Genomic DNA, 15,627 nt, shown 5'->3' on the forward strand with positions numbered 1-15,627 from the left:
AAAAAAAAAACAATATTATGAGACATATCAACCCCAAGTACTAATAATATTATTATTATTTTCAACAAAAACAGCAAGTACTAATTCAAATCTAAGTATTATGTGTGTCAGCATTACAATTTTATTTTATTTTTTAATAAAAAAGTCAAACTCTTTATTACAGTTGTCATGGTATCATTAGTTGACACTATTATAGCCTATGATGACGTGGTAATGAACCTCCAATAACGTAATTGCCATACTAATAATAATAATAACGATTATTATTATTACATTAATTTTATTACAGCCAAACAATGCAGAATGCACCATCAAAGCTAGCTATATATATTTGATCATATATATGCTTGTGAAACACTCATATTCCATTACAAGTCTTCTTCAACTAATTCAATATCAGATATCATTAACTAAAGATAAATTGATGAAAATTATCTATTTTTTTAAAGTGATTTTTTACAAGATGACATCTATCTAAAATTTGATCAGTTATTTAAATTTTTCGACCAGCTGTCTAAAATTTTCGACCGGCTGTTTGAATTTTTCCACCACCTGTCTAAATTTTCGACTAATTATCTAAATTATGAGAGACTATTTTGCAAAGAGTTATTAAAATTATGCTAGAGTGCAAATGACTTTAAAAAATAAGTCATTTTATCATAATGTTGTTATTTGGTACTTTAAGGCTCTATTTAAATTTTTCAATCACCTGTATAAATTTTCGATTAGCTGTCTAAATTATGAGAAATCATTTTGCAAAGAATTATTAAAACTAGGCTAGAGTGCAAAATAACTTTAAAAAATAAGTCATTTTATTAGAGTGTTATTATTTGACATGAGAGACTATTTTGCAAATAATTATTAAATTTAGGCTAGAGTACAAAATAACTCTAAAAAATAAGTCATTTTATCATAGTGTTGTTATTTGGCACCTAAAGACACTAAACACTACATGAGGTGACATTTTATGGTTGTTAGCGATATCTCATAATATTTATTAATTTTAAATGTATGGAACTCGATATTGGATTGCACTAATAACAGTACGCCATCTTCTTGTGGTGCCAATTCTCTTTTACCAAAGTACCCTTAACTAAATCTCTTTACGATCATTAATAAATTCACTTTCAAAGTATAACACTTACAATAAATTAATCAACTCAATTAGTCTGTCCACGGCGCCGGCTACTTGTACTTGTGCCAACCAAACCACACGTTTACGTGAATATTTTACCACAACACTTCATCATCAAGAAAACGGCTCATTCTTGCGCCAATCACTTAGGGATATATATATGTATATATATATATATATATATATATGAATGAATCACCTTATTATAAAACTCCACAAAAACCCAAACAAACAAAACATTCATTCCTTCCTTGCTCAATTCTCACAAATTCTCCTTTCAAAAATCAAATCCATTGTCCCAATTATCACACGATGGCTTTACTTAACCATTTCGTCCACATATTATCGATAACTATGGTCCTGGAATGGACTTATTATTTGGTGTTGGCAGAACCTCTGGCAGGCTCAGGCTCAGGCTCAGGCTCAGCAGTTCTACTGAGAGTTGACCAATCAGGAAAAGGAAACTTCACCAAGATACAAGACGCCATTAACGCAGTTCCATCCAATAATAAGGAGCTTGTGTTTATTTTGGCTATGCCTGGAATATACAGAGAGAAGGTTGTTGTACCAGCAGACAAGCCCTATATAACCATCAGTGGCACTAAGTCTTCTCTGACTATTATTACTTGGAATGATAGTGGTGATATATTTGACTCTCCAACTTTCAGTGTTTTGGCTTCTGATTTCGTTGGACGTTTTCTTACCATAGAGGTAAATATATATATATATATATCTATATCTACTATATCTGCTTTTCAACTATGTAATAATGTACCTAATAATAATAATAATAATAATGAAAAGTCACCACACATAATACCTACTTTCATGGGGTGTTTGGTAAAATGACATTTGAGATCTAATCGGAAATTCTTGACACCCTTTTGAATTCCAGACAAATGTCAATTTTGAAAAAATATATATATATATATCAAAAGAATTAGATTGTGAAAATGACCTTTTTTTTTTAGTGATTTTGTAAAAAAAAAAAAAATCAAAATATAATTAGAGAAATTTGTGAAAATAGTCTCTTTTTTAAGTGATTTTGCACTCTGGCCTATTTTTGATAATTTTTTGTAAAATGGTCTATATCTAAAATACGACTAGTTGTCTAAATTTTTCGACCAGCTGTCTAAAATTTTCAACCGACTGTTTGAATTTTTCGATCACCTGTCTAAATTTTCGACTAGCTATCTAAATTATGAGAGGTCATTGCAAAAAAATATTAAAACTAGACTATAAAACAAAATAACTTTAAAAAATATCATTTTGCCAAGAAACCCAAAGAATTAATGTCATTTTGTAAAAGTGTAATTGGTGAAAATAACATTTTTTTTAAAATTATTTTGCACTCTGACCTAGTTTTGATAATTTTTTTTCAAAATATTCTCTGTTTAAAATTTTGACTAGCTGTCTCGAGTAACAAAAGCAATTTTGAAAAAAAAATATCAAAACTAGACCACAGTGAAAAACGAATTCAAAAAATATGCTATTTTGCTTTGTAAAATGACAAAAATAATATTTTTTTCCACCAATTACTCATTTTTTAATAAATTGAATATGTATTTTTTTTTCATGAATACAGAACACTTATGGGTCAGGTGGTAAAGCAGTGGCATTGAGAGTATCAGGAGACAAAGCAGCTTTCTATGGATGTAGAATCATTTCAGTACAAGATACTCTCCTAGCCGATAATGGTAGGCATTATTACAACAACTGTTATATCGAAGGAGCCACTGATTTTATTTGTGGCAATGCAGCTTCTCTATTCGAGGTTCGTATATACATACATATATATATATATACACAAAAAAAAAAAAAAAAAGTTATATCTTTTGTAATAATGAGTTATGGAATAATAGTTAAAATATTTGCAGAAATGCCATGTTCATTCGCTGGCCGAAGGAACTGGGTCAATTACGGCGCAACGGAGGGAGTCGCCGTCGGAGGAGACGGGGTTCGTCTTCTTGGGGTGCACCATCACTGGCGTGAGAACAGCCTTGCTAGGACGGCCATGGGGACCCCATTCCAGGGTCATCTTCGCTTTCAGTTACATGTCAAGTGCCATTTTGCCCCAAGGCTGGGATGACTGGGGAAACTCAGACACACACAGGTATATAAATATATATATATGTGAGAAATTTGTGAAAAATGATTTTTTTTAATGATTTTAAGTCTTTGTCTACCTTTGATAATTTTTTGTAAAATGACATATGTTTAAAAATTCGACCAATTGTTTAAATTTTTCGATTGGCTATTTGAATTTTTTGACTATTTATCTAAACTTTCAAAGAATTACGAGATACCATTTTGCAAAAAATTATTAAAACTATATGCTACAGTACAAAATTACTTGAAAAAATAAGTTATTTTACCATGAACCCATATAATATTTATGGGAGCTAGTAAGGACATTATTTTTGTCCCTACTAGTATGGGTGTTTTAATTTTTGATACTTGGAGAAATTATAATTCAATTTTTTTTTATATGGTGGTGTACATGATGGTTATAGCATACATCCTACAAATTATCGAAAAATTCTAAATAATTTAGTGTGTTGAAATTATAATTCAAATAATTTATTTTACACGCGTATAAAAATAAATCAGGCACTTATATAATTGACACTATAAATTATTCTGAATTTCTGCAAAATTAATAGGATGTATGCTATATTTGACTCCATGTTTAAGAACATAAAATGCCCTACTGGTAGGGGCAAATACCATTTCGTTCACTCTACAATCATCGAGTGTTAAATTGATTAAACCGTTAATAATTATTGAAAGTCCAAGTACGTTAGATGATATGATCTCTAGCTTGAAAAGTATAAAATTAATTAGAAGTGAGTTAATCTTGTGTTAATGGTGTGTGGTGTGTTGTGTAGTACGGTGTACTATGGACAGTACAAATGTTATGGAGCAGGAGCAGGCACGAGCAAACGAGTCCAATATGCGCGCAACCTTACGAGCCTAGAAGCTGAGCCTTTCTTGACCAAGGACTTCATCGGCGGCAATGCTTGGATCCGACCTGTTCCCACCAAATTCACCAGAGATTTCAACAGATCAGTTGGTGGAAAAAACTAAACCTTGATATATCAATGATGAATGATCATGCCTAATATACACATCAATTCATTCTTTAATTATATATATGCCATTAATTGTATTTAAATAAACTCAACATTCTTTTCACTTTCTTTCATCAATGTAATATATTCCATATTTATGTTAATTATTAGATATATTATTAGATATATATAGGACAATTTTCATCTAGGGGCTTCACTTTAAGCCCTACCGGTAGGGCTCTTAGTGTTTCTCAACCCGTAAACAGTTTTCAGCGCGAATTTTTTTTATGACCGTATATATTGTAGCTATTTAGAGCATCCTGCAAAGTTTCAGAAAATTCCGAATAGTTTACAGGACCGAAAACTAGGTTCAAACATGTTGATTTCCACGCGCATAAAAACAATTAGTCACGCGTGCAACAACATGTTTGAACCAAGTTTTCGGCACTGTAAACTATTCAGAATTTTCTGAAAATCGCACTGATGGTCTAAATAGCTACAATATACGCGGTCATAAAAAAAGTTGCGCCGAAAACTGTTTACTGGTCGAGAAACACTGAGAGCCCTACGGTAGGGCTCTTTTTTAAGGCCCTACCAAAGAAATTTCTTATATATATATAGGGTGTTTCTTATCTAAGGGCGTTACTTTTGCCCATATCGTAGGGACGATTTTATTTTCAGTACTTAGAAAAATTATAACACAATATTTTTTTCGACAACTTATATGATAATTATAGTAGAAATTCCGTCAATTTTCTTTCTACACATTTACAAAAAATTAAGCATGCGTGCAAGTGAATGTTTCAACTATGATTTCGACACTTTAAAAATTGACAAAATGTCTATTATAACTATAATGTATGTCATTATACAAAAAAATTTGATCATAATTTCTCAAAATTAAAAAAACCCTTACAATAGAGGATAAAGTGATGCCCCACCTAAGAAAATTACTATATATATACATATATTTAAAATATTATTCTTTTGTATAATATATTTAAGTGTTTTTATTATTTTTCAATTAATATAAATGATTCCCTAATTAAATTTCTCACTGGCAATTCATATTATTATTATTATTGTACTTATTTGTGTGTTACAAGTGAAAAACAAAGCCAGGCTGTTTGGTAACTATTAAAAAAATAGTTTTTCATTTAATTAATTAAAAATATGACAATTAAACATAAAATAGTGTTTAGTAATTCTATTTTTATTTTTTATTTTTTTAAATTTTAAATAAAATTTATTAACTTTTGAAAATATAAAATTTTCACTTTCAAAATTTTTTAAAATTATTTTCAATTTTTAATTTTTTTTTCTTCTTTTCTTCAAATCACCACCTCATTTTATATTGCTAAACAAAATATAAAAATAAAAGTTATCAAACGAATTTTTTATTTTTTATTTTTAAAAACAAAAAACAAAAACAGTTATCAAGCATATTTTTATTTTTTTTAAATAAAAATAATATTTTTATTTTTATGTTTAAAAAATTCAAAAACAAAAATTTTACCAAACACAACCATAATTTTTGCTTTGTTACGTGGTAATAATATGTGAAAGTCCAAATTCATATTCATTTTTCTATGTGCAATTTCCATTTCATTTTTCTAGATATGATAAAGAATTTTTTTTTTAAAAAAAAAGTGAAATTATTTAAAAATCTTGCAGACGTAGAAACTAAATATATGGCAAATTCAACGTTGTTAACAACTAAGCCGTAAAGTTTTATTTTATTTTTTTTAAAAGAAAAAAAGGTTGTATTAAACTGCTGAGAAAAAAAAAACTCGTAATCCCAAGTTAATTATATACATCAAATCACTTTTCATTATAATTAATTGGAATAAAATTTAGTATTACGGGAAAATAATTACTATTCAAACATGAACAAAAATATGTCACTACAAAAAAAAAAAATGTTCTATCTTGGTAGTTTAAAATTGTTTAAAAACTATCGAGACAAGATACCACGCTATTTTGGCGATTGTGAATGAAAAAATACTTAGAGGGTGTTTAACTCATTAATTAAAAAGCTAATTTTTGTTTTTAAAAGCTAAAATTTATTTTTTGAAAACAAGTTTGAGTGTTTGGTGTTATTTTCAGAAAATAATTTTTAAAAACAAAGTTACAAAAAACATAAAATTTTGAGAATAACAAAAAGTTGTCTATCTTTTTTTTTCTAACATCAATTTTCTAATTATTATTATCTAAATCATTTATTGTCACATCATTTTATCTCTTATTAGTTTTTCTCTCCTCACTTTCTATCTCCTTATTTTCTCTTTCATCACTTTCTCTCTCCTGATTTTTTCTCTCTTCACTTTCTCTCTTCTCACTTTCTATATTTTCATTTTCTCTTGCATAGTTTATTATGTCATCATTTCCTATTTTTTTATTTTCTCTTGCATAGCTTATTATGTCATCATTTTCCCTTTCATCACTTACTATATCCTTATTTTCTCTTTCATCACTTATTATATCATCACTTTCTCTCTCATCACTTAATATATTATTATTTTCTCTCTCATCATTTTTTCTCATCGTCATTTCCTCTCTCATCACTTTTTCTCTACTCACTTCTCTCTCTTCGCTTTCTTATTGTATCACCTTCTCTCTCATTTTTTTCTTGGATCAATTTCTCTCTTCTCAATTTTATTTCTTCAAATTTTCTCTTCTTACTTTCTCACTCCTTATTTTTCATTATTTTTTCTTTCAAATTATTTTATTTCATTATTTATTACAAACTTTTAAAAGATTTTTCTATTTGTAAATATATTTGTTAATTTTTTATTTAAGATTAAAAAAAATTAAAACTAAAAAATAATTTTTAGAAAATATTAACCAAACGCCTATTGTTTATTAAAAACTATAAAAATTATTTTCTGTTTTTCATTTCTGATAACACAGCTTTGAAAACAAAAAACAAAAAACAATGTCAAACAAGCCCTAAGGGACATTCAAATATATTTTCGCAATTTTTTTTTTTTTTTTTTGTAATCGGTGAGATGAGTCGCTCTAGAAACAATACTTGTCAATATGTGTCATTTTTAAGTTGTTTAGGGACATTCAAATTAACAATGACATCAAGACAATTTTTACTTAATACACAATCAAAATCAAGAAATAAGAAGATAATAAATAATAAGACCAACCATATGCCTTAGATGAATCTATTGAATGACTTTAGTATGGCCTAAGCAAGAAAGAATCAAAGAAAAAAATTAAGTCTAATATACCTTTTGGAATGTTAAAAAATGTGAAATTAATGTGAAGTCCATAATAATTTGGCATGAGTCCCATCACACACTTCATCTGCATCTTTATCCCTTTTCCATCTAGAACATTGTCCACTTCACTTTAATCCTTCTTGATGGATCAATTGAACAACTTTATAAAATTTTATATTGAATTTTGAATCACTATAGAAACCAACCACTTGGACTCAAACTACAAGCGAACGAATTTGTTTGATAAACTTTATTCATGAAATTGTTTTATGGATTCATAGAAAGACTTGTGCATGGTTAGAAAAATAAATGATTTAATTCAATTTATCATTAATTTTATAGGTATATCTGTGGCGAAAGTACCCAAATTATTATATTTGTTGCATTTAAGCACCCCAAGTTATTTTTTTGTCGGTGAAAGTACATTCTGTTCATGTTCTGTTGCAGCCGTCTATTTCAACTGTCAAGTGCGTTTGTGACATGTTGGCGAAAGTATCAAATGAAATGAATATTTGTGGTGAAAATACATAATTTAAGATATATGTGTGGCAAAAGTACCTAAATTATGAGATATTTACGACAAAAGTACTCAAATTATATGTAAATTTGACATCACGTGGTAAACTTAGCGCAAAAATAAACAACTGTAACAAAATGTAATGTCCCAAATTACCTAATAAGGTTTAGGACCTTGATTAGGAGGTCGGGAGGGCCATAATTGATTTATTATGCTATTTAATGATAATATGCATGTTTAGGTGTAATAAATATGCATGTGAACTCATTTGTGATTAATTGGGTGATTTTCATATTTTGGCCATTCCGGGCATTTTTGGCATATATGTGAAATGAGCATGGTGCTTTGTTATTATTTGGTTATGCCAGGGTTACCCAGCACAAGACGATCTTAGGAGGTAATCTAGTGGGAAAGTCACAACGAGATTTAAGCTTGACTTGGAGTAAGTCAAGGGGTATTTAGAGCATTACCGGGTTATTAGGTAATGAGAATTAATATTTGGTGATAAATTGAGAGTTAGTAAGATCATGGGGAAATTCTGGAAGTTTTGACTATAATGTCTCCCCGAGGGTGTTTTCAGGACCCCGAGCACTAGGTTTTATTGGAAGCTACTTAAGCTTGAAATAACCTTTTAAGAAATAAAAAGAACGTTCTGTACATTCTCTCTCCCTAAAAGTTCCCTTTTCGTCTCCCGATCGTGTTTTTAAAGATAACTTGAGTTTTAGGACTCGGATTCAAGCGAGGATTGAGGCATAGCAATCCTAAGGAAAATCAAAAGCTTATTAGCCGGAGGATTTAGTTGAAAACAACTCAATCGGGGGTAATTCAAGTTTTAAGTTATAAGTTTTTAAAGTTTTTAAGCTTGAATTGGATTATGTGTTTTGATGTGTTTTTGAGTGATTTGAGACTTGGGTTTTGTTGGTTTTGGATCATGGGGATGTTTGGGAACTTTGATTTTTGAGTTTGGAGATGTTTGGATATGTTTATGAAAGGATTTTAGATGAAGAAATGGAGGATTTTTGGCTGGGTTCGAGGTTGAGCCGCGGCTCTGTTCTTGGGCGCTGCGGCTCAAGCTTGAAGAAGCTGGTGGTTTGGTGCTGATGGGCTATTTGAGCTGCGACTCTATTGGGTAGAGCTGAGGCTCTAATTGCTGTCAGAGAGGATTTTTGGGCCTGATTTGGGTGGGGCTGCGACTCTAATGGTTGGGGTCGCGGCTCAAAAGAGGAAAAATAACCAAAATGGGTTTTTAGTCATGGGAACTCAAACCTTAGGCCTCGGGATCATTCTTACTACCTGGATTGGTGGCGTTTGATGTCTCGGAGGCTAGGTCTTGGTTCCGGGATTGGTTTTAGAACTTGAACTCATTGGATCACCATTTGTGGTTGTGACTAGGTTATCACTAGAGACTTGAAATTGGGATCGTGCTTGTGGCTCATTTGTTGGTAGCCTGTGCTTGGACCAAAGGTAAGAAAATTGCACCTCATGTGTGACATGCATGGCTATTATTGATGCATGTTGGATGTTTAAATGTAAACATTGATAACATAATGAATACTTAGCAATCTTGCTCATTTGCATATGATTATTATTGAGGCATGCTGGATGATTAAGTATAATGCATGTGATGCACGAGAAACATGTGATTAGGGCATGCCATGAATGATGAATATGAGATTGGTCAGAGCTTGAGTCTCTGTGTTCGTGCATGATCATTATTATGCTCGCAATTGTTAAGTAAGCATGTTGAATGCCTCATCTTTGGATGTGTGGCATATGATATATGTTTGGTAACAATGCTTACTTGCGCATGGTACTGACTCATTAGTTAGAATTGGCAAATGTGTTAGTATCAACTGTGAAGCTGTGACTCATTAGTCAGGTTCGGCAGTGGTACTGGGCACTGGTCACATTACGCTAACTCATTAGTCAGGACAGCCTTAGCGTGTTCAACGCAAGCTAATAAAGATTAGATCTAATCGACTTTCTGCATTGGATGACTCAAAGAGCATTAATGTCGGACCGACCTCAAGTTCGATGAATATTAAAAAGCGCTTGTCTAGCCAAAGGCTAGTCATTTAGAGCCAGGGCCAACGAGCCCCGTGACTATTTTGTCACATGGCTATGGGCACCGGCCCCACAGTGACGTGCTTGTCAATCACTCAGTATGGTTTACCAGAACCTCAAGTGAAATTCACTCATCTGATCAGAGCTATGAGCTTTATATGATCATTTTGATCATCATATGCATGGCTTTGGGTGCTGAGCCCCGTAGTGACTTGTTTGTTGGTTACTCAGTATGGTTTACCAGAACCTCAAGTGTTGAGACACTCATTTGATTAGGATTGACTTGATAGTCATCCAATCAGAAGGGTAGGATTTCTTATCCTGATACCCCAGCATTGTTTGACTTCATTTGCATGCTTGAATAAAACTATGTTTGCTAGGCATGCCAGATATGATTTTATATCATGATATGACTGTTCATGAGCATATGAGTTTTCTTGCTGGGCTTTGGCTCACGGGTGCTTTGTGGTGCAGGTAAAGGCAAAAGGAAGCTGGACCATCCTTGAGTTGGAGAGCTTAGGTGATGACGTGTACATATGCAGCTGCTCGACCAATAGTTGGGCGAGGTTTGAAAGAGGAACTAGGGTTAAACCCTGTTTTGCCGGTTAGAACGGCCTGTTGTAAATATTCTCTTGTAATAGACTCTGAAATTATATTTTTGGGATCCCAATGTATATAGTAGACGTTCTAATGAAACGTTATATCTTAACCAAAAATTTTAATCCCTAAACCGCTAATCATACTTAGTTACACGTTTATGGCCAAACAACTCGATTAGCGAGTTTAGCACTGTTTGCATTGTGCACTGTAGCGATCCCTGGAGTTGGGGCATTACACAAAACATGAACGGAAAGTAATTTCACCAACTATTTACCAATCCAACTCCTTCGACTTAGAGTCATGTCATTATCAATGACACTCATATAGAATCGACTGCCACTAAAAAAAATTATCTTTTTAATGATTTTTTTAAAAATATAAATTAGTAATTATTCACTAGATAATGATAAAACCCAAAATAAATATAATTACTAAAAATAACATAATAAAATACAATTTTTTATTTTTATTTTTGTTGATACCTATTAATATATGTATTTTTTATTCTAAGCCCCTACTAAATAAAAATTAAGGGTCCTTCGTTATGGTTGATTGATATATCCATTAATATAGTTTAGTGTATTACAATTTTGGTTCTTTTTTAAGAAAATGATTAGCATTTTTATAACAAGTAGAAGACATTGATGAAGTTTGTGTAAATAGATCATTTGAGGAAGCTAGGGTTGAAGAAAGATAAAGAGAGGGAATTATTTTTTACCAAATTTCAAATCAAAAATTTATTTTTAACACGATTACAAAACACAAGGGATAGAGAATCTAAATTGAAAATCTCGATCAAATACAAATTACCAAAAGTGTATAAATCCAAAAGAATTTAAAAAAAAAAAAGAATTCCTCATAAATTGAGTTAATTATTAATTAATTAGACATAGTAGGGATAGAAAATGGAGAAAAAAAGATTTGTAACAAATAGAGTGAAAGAGAGATTAGACTATCTCCAATAAAGTGTCAAATTGGTGATGCATTGCTAAAATACAGTTCACTTTACAAAAAAAAAATTACTCCAATAGTGTGCCAAATTTAGCACATGTTAAAAATTGAGTCAAATTTAGCTACAATATAACATGCTACATATTTTGCATCATCATAAATACTACATTTTACTTCGATGTCATTTATATTATTTTAGGATTATTTTAACTATTTGCATTAAATGCTATACTTTTTACTTTATTATTTTATTATTATCTTATACTATCAACACTAAAATATAAAGATAAATGTCATTTTTTTTTGTATATTTTTAATAAATATCAAATTCACATCAATAAAATATTAAATTTTACAACAATTTTTACAATCGTGCATTACAATATAATACTAAAAATTGTGTTAAATATATAATATATGGCCTTAGATGGTGGTCCATTCTATCTCATTACTTCATTACTAAGTACAAAGACAGTTGTGTTGTGTGTGGCTATTGGCAACAATCTTCATAACTTCAAAAGATGATTTAATCAAATATTGAATTTTCTTTGACCAAATCAACAGTCCACAATACATATGAGGTGGCACTATACTATATGGGTAGGAAAATTGAAAAAGCATGGTTAGAAAAAAGGAAAAGGAAAAGGAAAATGGACCCACTCCCAGTTATGACATTATAATAAACTTACAACTTGATTCGATCACACCATACAAAAATCAAAACTTATAAAAAAAAAAATCATTACTCTTAATATGAAAGCAGTCTTAACTAGGTAAGCTAGCTAAGCATCATATTTTTCTTTTTCACATTGGTGGTGGGCAAGGAAAGTCACCAGTAGATGCCTTCCACCTCATTTCAATACCATCATTGTGATAATTCTAAGTATATAGTGATACACTGAAAACGACTTCACATGTCATTGTGAGTATTGTGACAAAACACAGATAAATACAAGCCAGACAAGTTAACCAATAATTCAATATCATCCTATTAGCATCAGCAGTAGAAAATGTACCAACAAATTAATCAGAAACTTCATTATTAAGAGCATAAGCTTATGTTGTTTGTTCTACTTTTGATTCCTGTAAACAGAGAAAATGTTCGAAACTTGTTCATATCAAGGAAAGAAGTACATGAGGAATTGTAAGGATATTCACACAAGCTCAGCTCTAAACAAAAGTTAAGTGGTTTTTGACATTTCCCAACTCATGCTTAGCTTTACTTTTTCCTACTTTATTATCATCAAAAGCTAATCTTTTTGAGTGATTACTTAAATGTATTGCATTACTCTCATATTGGACATGATCAGGTATTTGAATAAGTTAAACTACAAGGTATAAAGCAATCGTCATATCAAATCATATATATATATATGAACCCTATCTACTTCTAGTGCACTCACTAATATGCATGATAACATTCTTTTTTCTATTTCTCTATATTATATGCTATGATGATATTGATACCATATCCATATGTACATACAAATTTGAAAGAAATCTAAAAGAACACGAGTGATATAGTAATATGAAGAATGAACCTCTGAGCCTCAGTGCTTGCCACCTCTTTTTTTCATCACAGACCTTGCGAACAATAAACAAACAATTAAAAACCCCAAAGCAGCAACCCCTCCAACAGCAATGGCCACAGTTCTCTGAGTGTGATTTTGCCCTGTCCCTACAAAAATCAATATGCATTTGGGTATCTCAAATTTTGACTTTATATGCAAAAAAAAAATCACCAAAGTAGCCCCACCTCACCCCCACTCTTCACACCAATCTCAATCATATAAATTTTACACAACTCATGCTGTCTCTTTCTTCTTCGTTCACACTCTCAATCACATCATTGATTCATTGCTTTTTCTTTTTTCAAAATTTTCAAAACACAAGAAGAGTCTCCTACACACATTTTTTACTATGACATTCTCATAAAATTCACCAAGACAAACTACCCAATAGCTTAGTGGTCATGAATCATTATTCTGTGACTTTTAGCAAAAAAATTCTTACCTCCTTCAGTGGTTGTTGAGGTTATTCCAGTTCCAGGTACTCCATTTGGGTAATAACTATAACTAAGATAACATTTTTGAAGATAAATTTGGCCAGAAATGGAGTCACCACAATCAGAAGTAGCTTTCTGTATAGCTTTTTTAACACAATCTCCACAATCATTAGCATCCAAATCTCCCTCGCACTGACCCAAAACGTACACAGATTGATAACTCCCGGTATAGAACAAGCTACTCCCACTCTTGACACCCTCTTCAACCATGTTAAACGCCGTGTCTCTCCTCTGCTCAAACCCAGCCCCTTGTGCACGAATCGACCCGCACATCTTGTAGAGCAACTCGGACTCGGAAACCTGCTTGAACCCCGATAATTCATACCGGAGATAGCAGCCGTGGAGCTGGACTCGAGCGGCCACAGCTCGATCGCAGAGCTTGGTAGCCATGTCTGGGATCTTGCTCACACAGTCGGAGCACTGAGCCGTGGTGAGGTCACCCCGGCATTGGTACCAGCCGGTAATGGAGTTTTGGCCCTCGCCGGAGGTGGTTGTGGAGAAGGGTTTTTGCCCGGATTGAGAAAGCAGGGATTGGAAGAGGGTTTTGAGGTTTTGAGAGTAAACCCCATTTGGGTCTTGGAATTTCTGGTCTGCGCAGCCTTTGTAGACCAACTTTGTGTAATCAGCTCCGGTTGTGGTTGATGGGAAGAACACAAATAAAATTGTGAAGAAAAACAGAGTAAGGGAAAGAAGAGAAGGTTGCTCTGTGAGTATACCCATTTGGGAATTTGAAACTAAAAAACAAAAAATCACACCATGAATGAGCTCAGAGGAGGTTTTGGAGTGAGTGAGAGAGGTTTAGAAAGTTTTTTGTAGAGAAAATGTTTTGCCGTTTTGGGTAGGAAAAAGAAGAAAGAAGCCAATTGGTATTGGCCTCTCTGTTTTACTTTAAATATGAATGATGCAATAAAGGATTTTGAGGCTTAAAGTCTGGTAGATGACTTTTCTTTATGGCATGGTTTTCTTTTTCCTTTTATAGCTTTAATTGGTCTAATTTTGGATCCAAACTAAGATTAGATTCATTTGCTTACTTCATGTTCTTTTGGGATCTAATTTCAAACATATATTAAAACTTAATATCAAAGTAATCAAACGAGTAATGGAAACAAGAAAACGCGTACTACTCTCCTTGCCTACTCTTTAGATCTAAAGTTTACTCGTGGCACATGCTCGCACGCTCGCACATTGGTGTGCTCTGGTCGAGAGGCTTTGTAGTTGGCCTCCCCTAAAGGATAGCGCCTTAACTTTTCTTGCTCGCCATGTTCTTTGGGTGACGTTTTTGTTTCCTAGACTTCGATGGTGGTGGCAGTAGCGAGGAGACGGTTGGGCTTGTTGTTGTCTTCTTAGCCTTAGTCGACACTCGATCGAGGTGGGTCGTGGTCTTTGGACTTGGTGTATGCAAATGGTGCATATGTGCTTTGCCTGTGACGCTCCACTTCACTATGGCTGCTTTCTGGAATGATGACTGGCCCTACAAACCAACACGAGTCTTTTCAGCGTGTTTTGTCCTCACTCACATGCTTCCTAGGAAAACTTCCCAAGAGGTCACCCATCCCTAGATTACCCCAGGTCACCCATCCCTAGATTACCTCAGGTCAAGCACGCTTAACTTTGGAGTTCTTAAGTGATGGGCTACCGAAAAGAACATGTATTTTGTTGATATAGGTAATATCCATCAATCTATTTAAGCCATCTTCAACTGTGTAGTCTCATACCTACACAGTCTTAGAATCATCACACTTGACCTTCCCCGGGCGATGTGGGATTGCACAGCTTAACCGGTCTTTGCCCTTACGGATCACGGGATTCTAACTGTCACATTGTCGATGCGTTTCATTTTTTGTTTGCTTTGTTGAATAGTGGTGTACATCTTTGCTTTTCGAGCACTTTAGATTTTGCTAATTTAGATCTCTTTTATTTAATTTTTGTATTATTGATGTGGATTTTCATTGTGCTCGAGTTAGTTAGATAATTTTTTAGATTTGTAATTCATC

The 15,627-nt window shown here is 32.4% G+C and overlaps 2 protein-coding genes across 2 annotated transcripts; one reads left to right on the forward strand and one right to left on the reverse strand.

Moving 5' to 3' along the window:
• Positions 1 to 1,404: 1,404 nt before the first annotated feature.
• On the forward strand, positions 1,405 to 4,370 carry LOC133784310 (putative pectinesterase 11). The gene is made up of 4 exons (XM_062223711.1): positions 1,405 to 1,846; positions 2,721 to 2,909; positions 3,013 to 3,248; positions 4,024 to 4,370. The coding sequence occupies exons 1-4, from the start codon at positions 1,448 to 1,450 to the stop codon at positions 4,220 to 4,222; spliced, it is 1,023 nt and encodes a 340-aa protein (XP_062079695.1). The 5' UTR covers positions 1,405 to 1,447; the 3' UTR covers positions 4,223 to 4,370.
• Positions 4,371 to 12,658: 8,288 nt separating this feature from the next.
• LOC133784322 (plasmodesmata-located protein 1) lies at positions 12,659 to 14,579 on the reverse strand. Its single transcript, XM_062223715.1, has 2 exons — positions 13,582 to 14,579; positions 12,659 to 13,246 (listed from the first exon to the last, which is right to left on the reverse strand). The coding sequence occupies exons 1-2, from the start codon at positions 14,351 to 14,353 to the stop codon at positions 13,119 to 13,121; spliced, it is 900 nt and encodes a 299-aa protein (XP_062079699.1). The 5' UTR covers positions 14,354 to 14,579; the 3' UTR covers positions 12,659 to 13,118.
• Positions 14,580 to 15,627: the final 1,048 nt, after the last annotated feature.

This window comes from Humulus lupulus, chromosome 1, assembly GCF_963169125.1.
Source record: "Humulus lupulus chromosome 1, drHumLupu1.1, whole genome shotgun sequence".
In the NCBI taxonomy this organism is placed as follows: domain Eukaryota; kingdom Viridiplantae; phylum Streptophyta; class Magnoliopsida; order Rosales; family Cannabaceae; genus Humulus; species Humulus lupulus.